Source organism: Pseudomassariella vexata, assembly GCF_002105095.1.
Source record: "Pseudomassariella vexata strain CBS 129021 chromosome Unknown BCR38scaffold_10, whole genome shotgun sequence".
NCBI lineage: Eukaryota > Fungi > Ascomycota > Sordariomycetes > Amphisphaeriales > Pseudomassariaceae > Pseudomassariella > Pseudomassariella vexata.
The window spans coordinates 1,564,398-1,580,725 of record NW_024467965.1 but is presented as its reverse complement, the minus strand read 5'-3'; the positions used below and the strand labels follow the sequence as shown (position 1 = coordinate 1,580,725).

The following is a 16,328-nucleotide window of genomic DNA, read 5'->3' as shown; positions in this document are numbered from 1 at the left end:
CATTGACGCATCTGTCCGTGTCCCGATCGAAGGCAACGTTTCTGGTATCGATCTTCTTCCTGGAGTAGTGCCGAGCCATAGGCTGGTCTTGACAAGAAACCAATCCACGTAATCATCCTCTGGACGGCTGTTTGATACCGTCGACTTGTACAAGTCGCCACGTGCTATCTACCCTGCGCACCCTGCGGGTTTGCACCGACCGGCTGCATAATGAGCAGGGAACAGGTCCTGGAGTGGCTTAATGAGTAGCTTGACCAGGTCTGACTCGTGTGCATGCGTTACCCCAACTTAAGCCCAGCACGTCTGCCTTGGTAATGTGCAAGCACCCTTGGCAACTCGTCACAAAGTCCACCGAAGACTGCATTTCAACCACTAGCCACATCATGAGTTCTCAAAATTGTCCTCAGTTGCTTTAGTGTGGAGTGCTTCAGTAAATACCGGCGTATTCCACAAAACATGATGACCTCGTTACATCTAAGAACACAACCTTTTGCTTCTATAATACATGGAATCAGACTTGCCTAATCCAATTCGAAGTATGTGGATAAATGCCTGCTCTCACTCATTAATGCTCTGCAAGCCAGTGCAGCAGCACAGCAACATTGAGACACGCACCCCATCTCCCAAATTTCGCCAAAGAGATTGCGCCATGCTTGAAAATCTGCGACGCTTCTTTGACACCATCACTCCCTGGCTCGGTTGAAAAGGCCGAGTTCAACACGTTCAGGAATGCATCCGGTAAAGACGACGCCAACACTGGATCTCTCGTTAGCTGAAGAATTTGGTTCTTCATGTCGGCCGACGAGACTCTTGCCAGAGCCCACAGTGTGACATGAGCCAGAAAAATGGAAATTGTGCTATAAGGTGCCGCTATCTCGACAACGGAAGTTTCCCTAGTCATGGAAATGATCCTTAAAGCTTCGTATGCTGCCGAGATGCCAAAACGTTGGTCGCCGGTGTCTACACCGCCCACATGCCGGTTGGAGGTCTGTCGCAACGGTAATGACTCGAAAACGCTTGCTTGTCCCAGATGTTTGAATCCAGCGGGTGAACTTTCCGGTCCCTCATTTCCAATGGCATCTTGAAGGTCAGTCAGGGAGATGCTCATACACATTTCTGAAAGGCGATGAAGCCATAACGATGCGAGGTGCAGAAAATTCTCTTCCTGATATGTACGCGTTCGAGATGATCCAGTCACCCCATATGCAATTTGCCACCGGTGCAGGGCATCTACGATAAGTCAGTAACTGGAATAATGATATGAAAAACACGTTGTCATCACGGCAATCATTCCGCTCATGAGAAGACTATCCTAACATGGCCATCGTGAAACTAGTCCTAACACGTCATACGCATGTGGAAATTGATCGTACCTAAAATATTGTGCCGGTCGTAGGCAAGATTGCCGAAATTAGCCATACGGTGATTTCCGAATCCCATTTGAACACAGCCGTTGACGTCGGACTCAGGCGGTGCAACCCATTCTGCGATTATAAAGGTCTGTGAGTAGTCGAAAGCTTTGGAAGCTATCACAGTCAAGACGAGGAAGGAACTCCATGGATTGAGGTTGAGCGCTTGCTGGGGTCTTTGTGTTGTGTGGCCCAATGCAGGTCCCAGGAAAGGGGCGACAGCAACGGCAAAGCTCGGTGCTGGAGGGTTTGGGGAAGTTCCGAGGAGGTCTTTCCAACAACGAGCATTTTGCGCAGTCCAGAAGTGGTCATCGCATGGGCATTCCCATCGCATCGCCTCCGAAAGTGAGAACATGCTTGGCATATTGAGTAGGTTTGGAAAATGAGAGTCAATCATGAAAACAAACCACCGAAGCCTCTTACGGCTCTCCAATGTGACCCACTCGGACCACTGGAAATCCAGATTCGAACTTGGCGAGCGTTTCTCCTGGTGCTTTGGCAATCGTCTAATGTAGGTGACTATAACGGCCCGCGATACTTCTGCAAGCTGAAAAGCGCGCTTGTTGCCACACCACAGTCCAGCGTAGCATACGAGGGCGCATGCGTAGATGATGAGTGGTTCTCTCATTAGGCTATTGTCGTTCTCGATATCAAGTTGAAGATTACGCCTGACACGTTCCAGTAGTATGATGGCAAACCGAAGGGTACGCCTCAGCCCACTGTAGATGGCACCCACAACAATGATGACGGCCAACAGAGAGCGTGGCAGTGTGTTGGTGTCTACAGTTGGATGGTGTAGAACAGAAGCTTGACACGAGAAATGTTTGAAGAACAACCCGATGAAGGCGTTCACCACGTAGAGCGGCGGCAGAGTGAAGGCTTCCCTGGGGCTTGTTTGCACACCCGCATCGAGAAATTTTGCCACTTCTTCGAGTACCCGGTCTGATATGTCAAACCTGGGGTCGTGGTTCTGTACCAGCGGGTCACTAAAATCTAGACAGATTGGTTTCGCAGAGCTTATGCCGCGGGACTTGGGGTTCCAGGCAAAAGGCAGGCGATCCTCGTAGGAGGCTTCATTGGGAGGTGATGCAGCACATGACATCTTTTCGGAGTCGTCATGATTGGGAGGTTGCGAGGCGCGGGGATCCGGTTGCTCATAGGAGTTGGAAGGACGATGTTCTAGACTGTTGGCGAAAAGATACTCGAGTGGAAAGACGCTGGGCGAGTATGTGTTGCGTGGATAGGTGGTTGTTCCATCAAAGTTGCAATTGGTCTCATGTAAAGCTTCATAGAAGTCTAGCGAAAACCAATCAGGCGAGTTCGCAAGCATATCGCCATTCCATGGCTTGCTGAATGACATGAAATCGAAGTAGTGTGATTGGGGATCCACATCGGCATACATAGGCATTGAGCCAAGTGGGGGAAGAACGTTTGGGGACCCCGTATTGGATGCAGTTGAATTGAAGTGGCTAGGTAAAGTTGGTCCGCCGGATCCGACAACTTGAAATCCTCTGTGATGCGAGTGAGGAGTGGCGTTCAAAGTTGCTCCCGATACAGCGGAGGCACGAGAAGCAGTAAGAGGCTCGATGCTTGGGACGTGGGATTCAGCTCGTGCTGGTGGGCCACCATCAAGCCCTCTGGGACGTTTTGGTTTTGGACCACCGGGGTCAGTTGGGCCTGGAACTTGGGCTGTCCGTTTCTTCGCACCATCTCCGGGTTTGTTATGCAGCTTTTCATGTTTTGCCAGCAGGTCACTCCTCGAGAAGCCTCTATTGCAAGTCGGGCATGCATAAGGAAGTACTGCTTTGTCTGGGAAATATGAATATTAGCTCCCGCTGACTGCAAGTTTGGGACAAACTCTCACGTGTTCGTGCATGCCGACTTAAGTTCTCGGGCCGGGAGAAGGATCGGCTACAGTTCGAGCATAGAAACATGGCTGGTCAGCAAGAACATAGCCCATCTATTTCCTCAAAGGAAGCGTTGGCCAGGTTAGTTTTCAGGTGGACAGGTCTCAGGTCTGGGGCAATTTTTGGGGGGGTGGGGGATGGGGGGGTGAAACGCTTGCGTATAAGAGTGGAGTTAAGTGTTGATTGTTATCCGCTGCCTTGCCCCTAAGCCTCTTTGGGCATCGCATTTGCCAGCCATCTTAAAGCGAAGGGACAGTTGTTTTATTCAAGAATTTTGCAAGAAAGGATTCTCACCCCCCCGACAAATGTCACGTCGCAAATTTGCGAATATGAGCCAGGTTTTAAGTTCTGACTTTTCTACGACTCGAGATCGACGCGACGTGCGCTTCAGGCAATCAGCGTGACCCACCTTTCTGGAATTGGTTACTATGGTAGATATGGTCTGCATATTGATGCTGTGCGCTGATCCTAGTCTCTATGAAGTCTTTCTAAGACTGGACTGAACATCGACTATGATTGGGTAACTTCCCGCATAATTGCCCAGTCATCTCTTCGTCATCATGTCAACAGTCTCCGACGGTGTCCCAAATACTCAAACGAATTCGAGCCTAGCCACACGGGTGTCCTCCCTTGCATTTCCCACGTACGTTTCACGCTGCTTTGAGTTGCGCAAGGGATACACCCATTGTTTATGCCTATTACGACAACTGTGCCAGTGTCTGAGCCCTGGCCTCGGAAAACATCTTGGTTGCGCCCCGCAAGATTCTGGGTGCCTCTGAATCAAGGTCGACAGCACAGATAACAGCGTGGAGAATTCCACATTGTCCAATGGTGGTGATGGTGTTGTTGCCGAGGTGCTTCAGGACTATGGCCGCTGCGAGGGAGGTGCGCTCATCTTTGAGTTTGGCCGTGCAGACGGCAACTTGAAAGACATCACTTTCCGAGTTATCAGTAGCGACTATTGAGGGTATCGACGAGGAATCAGGTAAATTTGTCGCATTTTTCATGAGCAAATCGCTGTCTGTCGTACTAGTGAGGCCTAGGAGATGGCCCCTTTTTTCTTTCCCGTCTGCAACAGACTCTTACTGGAGTGTGATGCATACTGTAATCCCAAATACAACTCCACAACGTATAATGGCTAAGTTCGCACGGCGCTTTCAAATATACCAGATACTGGTGCGACTCACTTTGAACTCCTCAGTTGCTGTTTCGAGGGTGGCATTCGAGCGCATCCGTCCTGAGGCCCCGCGAAGTGCCACTTCCAATGTTCAAACAAGACTTTGAACCGGGTATGGTGTGATGGCGTTCGCACCGTGGATATGTGCACCACTACTAAAGGCGAGACTACACCTGCGTGAGAAGTCGTAGAGGACGATACTCGAGTCCACGGCAATAGACGGGCAGACAAGATTATCCAGTTCGAAATGTGGACTGAGGGAGGTGGCCCTAATTGGGCAACATACATGGTCGCTAATGAATTAATATTCTGCCTAGATGTTGCAAAGCGGCAGCTCTATGCATTTGAAGGGTTGTCGGACAATATCGCAGTGTTTCACACGTTTGTAAAAGGATCGCGGATCCTACCGGATGAGCTTCCACCAGACCAATGGCTCAAGGTCGAGACTGTTGCTCGTGATACCACTTTCGGTGTCCTTATCAATGGACGTGGAGATATATGAACTCAATATCAGACCTATGCTCGGTGGCTTTTGGTGGGCCAGCAGACTGGACTTCAGTCTCATCGATCGCTGCAGGTTGCAGATGGTGTCCTCTACAATAATCACTCGGTCGGTCAGACGAAAGCCGCACGCTTGGCGACTTTCAAGTTGGGATGAACCCTCTTCCATGCGCCATCAAGAATTGCTAGATCCACTTTGAAGATGAGACCTTGAAGCAAAATTGCTTCGATTGCCTTTTAAAGCTGCTGTGATTTGCGTCTCGTATGATAACTAGTCAAGGACGAGTCAAAGCACCACTCCAATCTCAAGTCAGAACTCTATTTATCTCCCACAATCGAACTGCATATTATATGGAACAGTGACCTGGTTTCCTATGGGTAATCCCATCTTCGGGGTCTCTGGAGGTCTGAATCTGGCCTATCTATGATGCACTACACGCCGTTGCAACGATATCTCCGAGATGAATATTATTTTCAAGCAGAAACACTCAGGGACAGCATAATAACGTATCTATGGGATCCAAGCTTTGGTCGTCTTCGGCTTGGAAGCAATCTACCTGCTGATTGCTTGTGTGAAGATGTAAACTCGTACTCAATCAGTCTTCGGGTTCCACCAGACCATCCCAGCCACTTGGAAAATTCCACCAAAACACGTCTTTGATGCATGGGCGCTGAACATGGCCCGTTTTCTTGTTGCCGAGGTATCTTGCCGGTTTATAATCCATCGAGCCAGTATGGAAATCCTTCGGGCGGGCACCTGTCTTGACAGGACTCAACTTCCTTGAGTATGAACAGGAGACACCTTATGGATTGACCAAAGTCACCATATCGGTGGATGAGGTCCCTGGGACTGTTATCGTAACACACCACGTGCTACCCGGTGCCGAAGCGAAGGTGAAGCCCCCATAGGATCTCTCTGTCGGTATTGAAAGGGGGAGCAAGAAGGAAGATGTATGCAAGATAGGTGTGGTTGCTAGTGGAAAGGGTCTGAGTGCGACAATTTGTGCATCCAGATCGTACAACTGTGTCTGTAGATGTCGCATTGACAGCTCCATGACTTCAAAACGGTTAGCCATATATCACAATATACAAATGAGTGATTTCTTTGAATACTACACTAGTTGTCTGTGTCGCATCAGATGGCTTATCAGAACGCACGTAGCTTTAAAGGTTATCATGCACGTCAAATCATGCTTCAATTTAATATTGGTATCGGTGCTAATACAGTTCCAGCCGCCACTGTCGCCGTTGTCAGGTTGATCGGTAGCCCTATGAATTCTATGTACACCCCGTGACTAAACCGAGTCCGCTAGGGAAACAACTGATATTACTAAACGTCATCCGTCGTTCCCGGGTCGTAACTCATACGTCACCCTAGTGACTCCACCATCGCAAACATATCGGGCTTGTTGCACTCTAGAACAAAGTATAGAATTGAATGTGTCTCTGATCTCCTCGATTTGAAAGATATGAATGTGGCCTTACGGGCCTTAAGTACAGAAAAGTGAACGCTGTCTGCACCACACGCAGAAATTGTGTGGTACAGTAGGTGGCCATATGGCCTCCCAAACTGGAAACATAAGCTGTAATGCCCTTGAAGATCCAATACCATCCATCGCCAGCAATCGGACGGCTGGTACGGTCCGACAAAAGCGACCTCCCTATTTCTGCAATCCCAAAATCCCGAAAAGAGGATCAATCCATTTCGAAACAACATACACACACCCGTTGCACGAACAAACCTTCTCCCTCTCCACGTTAGCATTATTAATCACACTCACATTCCCATTTGGCGCCATCGTAGTCGCAAGCGGCAATCCAAACATGGATATAGTGTTTGCCCTTCCCGACATCCTCACAAACTGATTCTTTAACAACCACGCTGTCAGTGGCTGGTTATGTGGCTCCAGAGCCTTATCAACCGCCGTGGACGGCAAGTTTGCAAACGCCGTATTCGACGGTGCAAATAGAACCGTCTCGTTGGCATCCCCTTCGGCCTTAGGAATTGAGTCCAGCGTCGTGACAAACTCTGGCGCCACGGCACCCAACCACCGCATAAACGTCGATACCTGCGGTGTGCTATTCAGCACATCCGCCATACTCGTCTGATTTGCTACATCACCATCGCAGACGGGCATCGAGGTATTGGACTCGGCAGGGTGCGGCGAGGAACTGTCGCGCCCGAAATAGTCGGCGTAGGGATCGACGATGCCGTCGATTTTGAAGACGGCACCGTTAGAGGCTTGGACGGGGATACTGGAGATGAGGCGAGCTTGCCCGTTGATCGAAATGCCTGTTTGTGATTCGGCGGCGCTGACATTGATCTTGAAGCCTTCAACGGCGGTGAAGGTGCCGCCATTGGTAAGGTTGATTGAGGAGAGCTCGCCTTCAGTGAGGTGAGTTTTGAGAATCGACGCTAGGAAGGGGTAGGCAGGTGGGGAGGTGAGGGTTTTGATCAATTCAGGGTTGAGGTTGGCGAAAGCCTGTTTAGAGAGATACGGTTAGGCATGGGGCACAGTGGCTTGATGCGGCCCGGGTTTTTTTGGAGGGGAGCGAACGTACGCTGTTGATTGGTGCGAAGACGGTATAGCGGACCAGAGTCTCGGCACGGTTGAATCGCTCCTCGAACGGGGGACCAGGTATGCCGCTGTTGCCTCCTGTGCTTTTGAACAGAGCGTAGAACTGGGACAAGTCCGGGTCTTCCGATATCATTGTGAGGATAGGTAGCAGGTCCTGCTTTTTCGTGGCGTGGGATATAGGAATACCCATCACCAGGGTGCTTAGTAGCACCAGGAGTAGAACATTGGCATACATATTGAACCCCATGAATGACGGCTCTCGTACAGTAGGTTAAATGCCTAGGATTGAGTCTCACGGCATCGACGCGTTGATCGGCCCGTGCAACTGTAGAAAAATTGATTCTGTTACCTTGGAGAATAGGCTTGCAATTTTAGGAATTGGCTGAACTGCTGTCTCACAATGCTCAGATGAGGAATTCTATACATATATAGGCCCACATTTTCGGGGTCTAGAGTTTAGTCGCATTATCATTCGGAAAGTTCGCGCTTAAAGTTGACAAGGGAAATTTCTTTGTTGGATTTCCATCCTCTTCGACAATGGCAAGGTACTTGGTACAAGAACCATTTCCTTAACGTCCCACACCTACATCCGGAACACCCCCACATGTGGGACGCCCTAAAAATGATGCTGTATATTATAACCATTAACTTCAACCTTTTTTTACATTTATTCTAATGCGACTACAATACAGCTTTCACCGTCACTAGGGTTTTCAGACTCGCTAGACTCATCTGTACTATCCTCAATTTCACCAGCCTCGATTTGAGCCTTCCGAATAGCCTTGATATTAGTAAACTTTGAATTTGGGCTCATCTTGACCTTCCTCCGCTTCCTAGCCCTACTAGCCTCAAGCTCTGCCTCTATTACCTCAATCTTTCGCTGTACGACAGCTAATTGGTATTCCTTCTCATCAAAGCCCTTTTGAACTTTCCGAAAGAGTAGCTGCTGGGTTTTGGATCACTATCAAGCTTGCTGAATAAGCTGAGTTGATCTTGGAGCTCGTCTCTCCTCTCAGGCGTTGACCAGGCTACTGCTGATGTCTCTAACGCCCAGTCCTGACTACCCTTACTATCAGAGTACCCTTTGCAAGTCTGACTAGGCTGTCTGATTAGTGCTGACGTATTCTCAAGGAGCAGGGGGCTCATAAGGGGTCTAGCTATGCTCGAAGGCCAGAGACCAGTATATTTCCATCCACTCATAATGTTCTTAGCGGTCAATGCTGCTAGACGTGCCTTTCTATAGCAGAGGAGAAAGTTTCTCTTCCCTACGACAGTAGTAGTATCCCTTTGGTTAAGGTAACCAAGCTCCTTATAGGCTGCCTTGAGGGGTCCAAAGACTGACTGATCGAGAGGCTGGAGAACGTGGCATGTGTGTGGCGGCAAGAAAAACAATTGTATCTTGTTTATGAAGCAGAGGTACATAAACTCTGTCGTTTCGTGGCTACTATGCCCATCTAGGATAAGTAACCTAGTCTCTTCAGGGTCCTCTGGTTGAGTCAAAGGAATAAAGATCTTTTGTAGCCACTCAATAGCCGTAGAGTCTGACGTCCACCCATTCTCTGTTGCTGTAAACCTCCAGGCTTCGTATGGAGTCAAGTCCAGAGGAAACGACTGCTGCTGGACAGACTTCCCCTTGTATATCACAAGTGGGGGTAGTGCAGTACCAGTCGCAGAGATACACTCTATAAGAGATGTCCAAGCTCGAGATCCAGGCTGTTTCTTCCGTATAGAACGAGTCTCAGATGATCCTAGAACAATACCATTTGATCCTCTACCTTCTAGAATACCTGTCTCATCCATATTGTATCGATTCGAGGCCTTAATAGCTTTGATCTCAGGGATAGCGAGGTATTTAAATCATTGCCTGATCACATTAGCTGAGGCTCCATTAATACGCTGGGAATCGATAGCTCTGCTTTTCTGGACCTTGACTGAAGGGTTCCTCTTGATAAAAGCCTGGACCCAGTTCTTTCCAAGTGGTTCGGTGTCTCCGTGGATCTGTAGGATACGCTCGGCGAAGTCTTTGAGCTGTTGATGGGTTGGTGGGAGGCCTAGGGCAGCCTGGATTCGAACCCATTCAGCCAGATGAGATTCCTGGGCTGGAGAGAGCCTCTGGTAGTCAGCGAAGGCTATATTTCTTGACTGGGCTCCCTGAATCCGTCGTGAAAGAGTAGACCTTGGGACACCATGCTCATATGCTGCTTTTCGGAGGCTTTGACCGGTAGCTATTGCTTGAAGAGCTCGATAAATATCATCTTCGGTATATTGACTCATATTAGTGTAAAGAAGACGTACGTAAAATTTCGTAACGATTAAATCGATATTGGTAAAGAAAAAAGAGGTTGAAGTTAGAGGCTAGCGGTGTTGAGGCATTTTTGGGTGTCCCACATGTGGGGATGTCCCGGATGTGGGTGTGGGACGTTATTTAAGGAATCTGCCGTTTGGTGTATAATATACCGCTACGGCGTTTTCTTTTTCTCTAAATTTCGCAATTTACAGCACAACCCGATCTCCTTCCAGGCCTTTGCCGTCTGTAAGGCAGACCCCAGTGCAAACTTTGGACGTTTAATGCTATTTGGATGGTTTAGGCAATATGTTGAACGGACGAGTTTGCCAACCAACTCATAGTTCTGGCAGAGACCGTGCGTTGGCATTGGCGATATCGTCAGAAACTCAGCGCTCCGAAGCTGCTCCCAAGCCAGGCGATTGGCGAAATTACTAACACTGATTTCTGGACACGCACCCTCGAACTGTAAAATGAGAAAGGCCATCTAGTAATAAAAAAAGCCCCTTCTGCAACTATATATAGGGCTACCGTAATAATAGATACGCTGGGGATTGTAAAAAAACTTTGTGGAAGCCTCCCGCGAGTAGCTCCATACCACGATTAACGAGCTATAAGCATGAACTACGATTTTGTGTAATAATGCCGCCGAAACTTCTCGCATCCACATAGATAACCCAGTTCATCTGGCCACTTACACTCTTCCCATCTGTCCAATCCATCTTGAGCTTACGTCTCTTAACCTCGTCGCTGGGCCCTTTATACTGTTGCCTCATTGCGTCCAGCTGGTGCTCGTAAGCCTTACATATAGTGGTCTCGCTGAATTTCTCGAGGATCATCCACTTTCCGGTGCGCCTTCAAATTTGTAGCTCCTCGCCCAATTTAAGAAACAAATCCGTTTCATGAGTTTTAACACCACCTTGACAGGATCGTGCGCAGCCTTGCTGCTATGCATGAACTTAAGGATATTGGGCTCTAAAAACACTGGGTAGAAGCCCTATTAGAAATATGAGAGCTCCGGCAATCTCATAGGCCTCTGAGAGCCATTGAATCGGATCAGGCCGCTCTCTTTCACATATTGTTTATCTTTCATGCCCTGATTGGCAGGTTTTCTCTGTTCTTATGAGGTTGCACACCGCATAATAGAGTTTATGGACTTTAGTGTCCATGTGGCTTTAGTTACCTCGTTATTCATATGCGCCAGGTGAATAAGGTAGGCAAATAAGGTACGTCAGACTTTCCTGGATGTCATGTACCAACCACACTATGACCCCGTCAGTGCTTTCCATATAACGGGAAACTTGAGTTAACGTTAAGACCTCTTGGTTACCAGTGCTGCGCTTCTCACGGGAATATACAGTCCTCGCAGCCTCTGTATAAATGTCTATGGCCGACTCTTACCTTTGAAGCATGCAGTTTATGCAAGACGTGATGAGCATCGAAATCAACCCGTTTGTACAGTCACATCATCAGCCGCTGCTCCGGTGAGGGAACTGCGGAGGTGGGCGTGGTTCAGCAAAGTTGGCTTGCGATCAAGTTGAACTTGTCATGCGGGGTGCATTGGTTCCTTATCAAGAATTACAGCGAATAGAGACAGCAGAGCGCGGTAATGAGTTACAGCTAACGCCAATATGACTTGGGCGCCACTCAGGGGAGCCTTCTGCACCCTATATAGAGAATATTTGAAGCTCAGCAAATAGATCCGCCCGAAGAAGTAACAGTCAATCATATAAAGATTTGCCATCATCGTTGCGGTCAGTGGTACTACAAATGCGCCGCTTGCAGTTCAGTCAAAACCTTGAGGCTAAACGTGGAGAGTATCAAGTATAGGTAGAACACGGAAAGTGCAACTGATGACTCCAGAGGTTTGCGAACACGCACTATCAAGGCTCTGAACCTAGACCAAGATAGCGCCAAGATTTATCTCGTGCTATTTTTCATTACTTAGCACTATTTGGCGATAGGTGCCGTGATGAAGAGTCTCAAAACTCCAAATGCATTCGAAATATCTGAAGCAGACTTATCACAAGTCATTTACAATACAAGCCGCGACTGTCATCTATTCCATTACAACAATCTTGAGTATCTCTGCTACGTCAATGAATTCTGACCACACACTATCGAGGGATTGGGAGATTGTTTACTCCAAGGGCATCGATCCCAGTTGGTACCATGAGCCACTTTACTTTGAATTCAGTTTCAACACCATCGCTATCCCTAATTAAGTCTTCCACGAAGCGAAGCCCCCCGCGGTTATCAAAGGCGCCATCGGCTAAGTGAACTTCATAACCAACAGTCACGAGAACACCATCTGCTACAACATTACTGTCTTTGGTTTCCAAGGCGAATACCAGTCTCTTACCAAATCGACAAAGCATATTCACTAAGTTGACAAGGATGCGTCTAGTCCTCCATGGCTCACCTTTCCTAGTCCGGTGGCTATTGAAAATCCTGAGGGGAAGAGAATCGGCCTGGGATCTCCGGTTGGGCCATTCACAACTGGTTTGGTGGCTGATGGCGTGGATACTGGAGATGGATTCTAGTAAAGGTGATTGAGGAGGACCTGTGGGTTTCTTCGCCGATGTTCAGTTGGCACGGATGCTCGAGCCAAAACGAACATGGGCAGGAGTAAGTTACATGCATGGACTTTGTTGGTCGCCACCAGAAACTGTTACGTCTGGGTGTGAATATCTGGGCTAATGGTGTGGACGTTCGGTAGTGGTGATTCACAAGTATCTTATGACACCACACTCATGACACTTTTTACATTAGCACAAATAATGAAAACTCCAAGTGCTTATTGATATGGGGGTCAATAGGTATCTTGGTTTGTTTGTTTGTACGTGTCTCCCCAATTTGGGGCTTTGGGATACCAACCACTTCGAGAAGGTGCTACCTGGTGAGCTGGGCTGCCTCGTACTTGCCACCTGGTGTAAATCAACTGTGCTCAGATGTTGTCGCGACTTTAAGCCCAAAGTTACATAAGTACCCAAGTGGGTAACTGCGCCCTGCATTAACAGCCGGAGTGAAAAGTTGTGCGGGAAAGAAATCCAATACAACCATACGCACTCCGCCCAAACTTTGAGGGTTTGATCTTGATACTTTTATCCAATAGCACGTCTTCTTCCCCTACATCCTGCACCATAAATGATGTTACGTATGGGAAACTGTACCAAATAGCATTACGATGGCAAGACCTATACGCTTTTCAGTCGCCAGTATTGAGAGCGATCAATTCTTTAGTGTTCCCTCCAGTCGCGTTGCAAGTCGACATGTGAGTGTGCACGCATCTACACGAAGAAAGCGAGACGCACCCAATAGCTTGGTGAAGCTTTTGATCCCCACCGACCCATCGCCCTCGATCCTTCAACCCGATGTGGTTACCCCTTGTTCAGAGAATGGAGCACCTGAACCAACAAACAATTCGAAATGGGCCCTGCCTCTATCGATACGCCAACACGATCCCAAGAACGGTCATTTCTGCCCAACCGTGATTCGGCGATGGAGAGAGAGAGATCGCCACGCTGGAAATGGGAACAACGAGGCTCAGGATGAGGGTGAAGCGTTGGAGTCTTTTGGGCCACTTGACAGCTTTATGTCTTCTCCTGCTCCACCAGTAACCACCAAGAGGTGGAGCTCAACTTCGATCGGCCACAACGCTCGAAGTGCCGCAAGTGCCCGTCGTGCTTCCACATTGAGTGAACATGGGCTCGACGACCCAGCCACGGTTCGCCACGGGATAGAAGGGATTGTCAGTAGCATTAAGGCGTATTTGTCTCATCGACGCCATGAGAACTGTTCACCCGAATCAGTGTCATGCCCGAACTTGGAAGAGAACCTCAGACCCTCTGTGAAAACAGTTGAGGCGGGCCCTTGGGGGCTACGAAGCGAATCTGAAGACATCTACCTGGTGACGACGAATGACATCGCCGGAATTCTGGACATCGTCATTGCCGGGCTTCGAACACTCCACGATGAAAATCTCTCCACCGGCTGTCTTTCGGTGCTTCTGCCTAACGAACGCGTTCCAAGACCCAACCTTTGCGCGACAGCCATTCTGCCTCGAACATCGAGTCTCGCGTACCCTGCTACAACAATAAGCCCTGTACGGCCGTCATTCGCTATGCTGGAGTTTTCAAGTCCTCCTCTGCATGATGCTCATGGTGCTCAAGGTGCTCAAGCATCGCCAACTACCAAGGCGACCATCATCTCGAGACACAGTATCACTGAGATGAGTTGGCTATTATCCTCAGAGAGCTCTGATCAAGATTCGCCGCTCCGCGGGATATCCCCAACCATCTCGAATCGTGGCAGTCTTTACAGTTCCTCCCCATCTCGCTCACCCATGCTCACTAGACGAGCTAGTGCGATATTTGGTCAAATTCATACGGAATCGAATCCATTCGCCAATCGGGTAACGCAATTGGAGGGTCGTCCTAGCTCCACCCCCGTGGATAAACCAAGCGGGGGCAAGAGAAGAAGAATAAAGTCACGCAACAGTTTGCCAGATCAGCGTAGCATCATATCCTTCCCAGCTTTACGGTCTCGTGCATGTACCAGCGAATGGATCACACGGCGTCAGCAGGATGAAGTCAGAGTCTCGACACTTTATCACAGCGGTGTAGATGCTCACAGCGGGTTCCCTGTTGAGACTCCAGATCTTGCAGACAGGGACCATCGTGCTCCTTCGGAAGGTGCGCTCATGCTATCAGCTGGCGAGTCTCATGCTCTATGGAGATCGGAGCAGACGAATCCAGGACACCAAGCCGACAAGAAGATGGGAGCGGCGATCGGCACTTCTTCACATCGGCGACGAAGCAGCGTTCATTTCCTAGGGCAGCAATATCCTAGATACCATGATTCTCTGATAAGCAAGCTGCGGCGATACAGCTTCATGCCCCTCATTGATCAGACACCGGAAAGTATTCGCCGATCTACGCCACCTCCTAAGGCACAAGGTGAAGCTCCGCGTCGGCTGGAAAGTCATGGCGAAAGGAAGCAGTCGAGCAAGGAAATGCTGGAAGAGATATTGGCAAAGTCGCTACCGTCTCAAAGACAACGCCACGACAGCAAGGGAAGTGCGAAGAATAAATCGAGGGATGCATCGGGAAGTACAACTAGAAACACATCGAGGAAACCCTCAAAGAGGAGTTCCACACGTGAGCGGGTCTCATGCACGGAGGACTACCACCCCCATGTCTGCTTGGACGAGCAGCCCACCCCCATCCCAACGTCACCATCAGAATTATCGGAGAGAATTGATGGGTATTTTATGTGAGTTTTATAAGTAGCAGCAAACATCACTAGGCTAGTATAAAATTGAAACATGATTCAGCAGCCCAGCATTTGGATCAATAGAAACCTCACCATCTGATACATTGAGGCTGATTTACAGATTGTAAGAAAGGTTTTATTTATAGCAAGCTTCTCCTTTCTCGATAAGAGTATCGAAATCTAAGCCAGTGTTTCCAAACTCGTCTTCTGGAACTATTTCCCAAGCTGCTACAGCATGCCATCTTGTGAAATATAAATATTTCCAAAAACTTACTTTATTTTTGTGTATCGTTACTATGACTTTGACACGAAGACTATGGTGATCTCTCACTTCTATATAAGCAACAACTTCTCGTCAAATTAATATCCAGCAAAGAATAAATATCATAAAACATCTAATTGACCAGAAAATCTCTTCACTGCAAGAATCCTGAAAGCAGAACAGATAACTGCTTCTTGTTATTTTGACGGAGGATCCCCGGCTTGGGACCTCCCCTTTAGACCCGACACCTTCAATTCCTGTTACAGCGTCACTCACGACAGAGCCAATTACCACCTTAGCATCCGCAATAACGGAAAGAGATGCCAAGCAGATTCGGACGACTGTCGAAGAAAGGCCTCATATGCCCACCGCCTACATCTGGTGCCTCGGCTATTGGGCTAATTGTGCATTTTGTGTTGTGTTGAATGTGTAATGATCTCAGGAGATTTCTAAAGGAGTAAAATATGGCCATAGGGGCCTTATATAGGTAGAAATGAACGATGCCTGCCACTCAGGGAGAAATTGTGTGGTACGATAGGTGGTGGTCATACTAGTCCATAATGTACGGTAGGTGACCATATGTACTCACAAGCTGGGAATTCGGTTATAATAGCCTCAAGGTCCCAATACACACCTTTAGGGTCGCACCCTATGTGACGGTTCTATATAAACCAGAGTTTTCAACGTAGAAGGTAGTTTGTCCGTTCTCCTCTAACCCATATATGTTTGTTTTGGCAATATAGGCAACAGGGTTGTATTGGGAATGATGATGAGACAAAGTCCCAAAGGCTGCAGCTACGGAAGGGCTATCTATGGGCAATTGGCCCAGGCGCTGTATCCAGCATACAGGTTGTGGATTAAGCCGTACGTGCATATGTATCTAGACACTACGTAACCCGAACTACTTTCTCCTGTGGCTGATGTGCATCGTATAG

General features: G+C 48.4%; 4 protein-coding genes across 4 annotated transcripts; 1 reads left to right on the top strand and 3 right to left on the bottom strand.

Annotated features, from left to right (window-relative positions):
* Positions 1 to 463: 463 nt before the first annotated feature.
* On the bottom strand, positions 464 to 3,438 carry BCR38DRAFT_396671 (fungal-specific transcription factor domain-containing protein). The gene is made up of 3 exons (XM_040857652.1): positions 3,274 to 3,438; positions 1,374 to 3,218; positions 464 to 1,230 (listed from the first exon to the last, which is right to left on the bottom strand). The coding sequence occupies exons 1-3, from the start codon at positions 3,341 to 3,343 to the stop codon at positions 566 to 568; spliced, it is 2,580 nt and encodes an 859-aa protein (XP_040713706.1). The 5' UTR covers positions 3,344 to 3,438; the 3' UTR covers positions 464 to 565.
* A 2,001-nt stretch (positions 3,439 to 5,439) lies between these two features.
* BCR38DRAFT_440735 (uncharacterized protein) lies at positions 5,440 to 5,695 on the bottom strand. The gene has a single exon (XM_040860727.1). The coding sequence runs from the start codon at positions 5,658 to 5,660 to the stop codon at positions 5,469 to 5,471; it is 192 nt and encodes a 63-aa protein (XP_040713705.1). The 5' UTR covers positions 5,661 to 5,695; the 3' UTR covers positions 5,440 to 5,468.
* Positions 5,696 to 6,430: 735 nt separating this feature from the next.
* BCR38DRAFT_373601 (FAS1 domain-containing protein) lies at positions 6,431 to 7,715 on the bottom strand. Its single transcript, XM_040857314.1, has 2 exons — positions 7,557 to 7,715; positions 6,431 to 7,477 (listed from the first exon to the last, which is right to left on the bottom strand). Exons 1-2 carry the CDS (start codon positions 7,704 to 7,706, stop codon positions 6,656 to 6,658), a joined length of 972 nt encoding a protein of 323 aa, XP_040713704.1. The 5' UTR covers positions 7,707 to 7,715; the 3' UTR covers positions 6,431 to 6,655.
* Positions 7,716 to 13,044: 5,329 nt separating this feature from the next.
* On the top strand, positions 13,045 to 15,135 carry BCR38DRAFT_487374 (uncharacterized protein; the record flags this gene model as incomplete). Its single annotated transcript, XM_040864148.1, has 1 exon — positions 13,045 to 15,135. One exon carries the CDS (start codon positions 13,045 to 13,047, stop codon positions 15,133 to 15,135), a length of 2,091 nt encoding a protein of 696 aa, XP_040713703.1.
* Positions 15,136 to 16,328: the final 1,193 nt, after the last annotated feature.

Coding starts and splice junctions, on each gene's coding strand:
- BCR38DRAFT_440735 (XM_040860727.1), bottom strand. CDS start 5,660: ATGCATCAAAGACGTGTTTTGGTGGAATTTTCCAAGTGGCTGGGATGG.
- BCR38DRAFT_373601 (XM_040857314.1), bottom strand. CDS start 7,706: ATGATATCGGAAGACCCGGACTTGTCCCAGTTCTACGCTCTGTTCAAA. Junction 7,478..7,556: donor TCTTCGCACCAATCAACAGC/GTACGTTCGCTC, acceptor CTCTCTAAACAG/GCTTTCGCCAACCTCAACCC.
- BCR38DRAFT_396671 (XM_040857652.1), bottom strand. CDS start 3,343: ATGTTTCTATGCTCGAACTGTAGCCGATCCTTCTCCCGGCCCGAGAAC. Junction 3,219..3,273: donor AAGTCGGCATGCACGAACAC/GTGAGAGTTTGT, acceptor CATATTTCCCAG/ACAAAGCAGTACTTCCTTAT. Junction 1,231..1,373: donor CGACCGGCACAATATTTTAG/GTACGATCAATT, acceptor GACTTATCGTAG/ATGCCCTGCACCGGTGGCAA.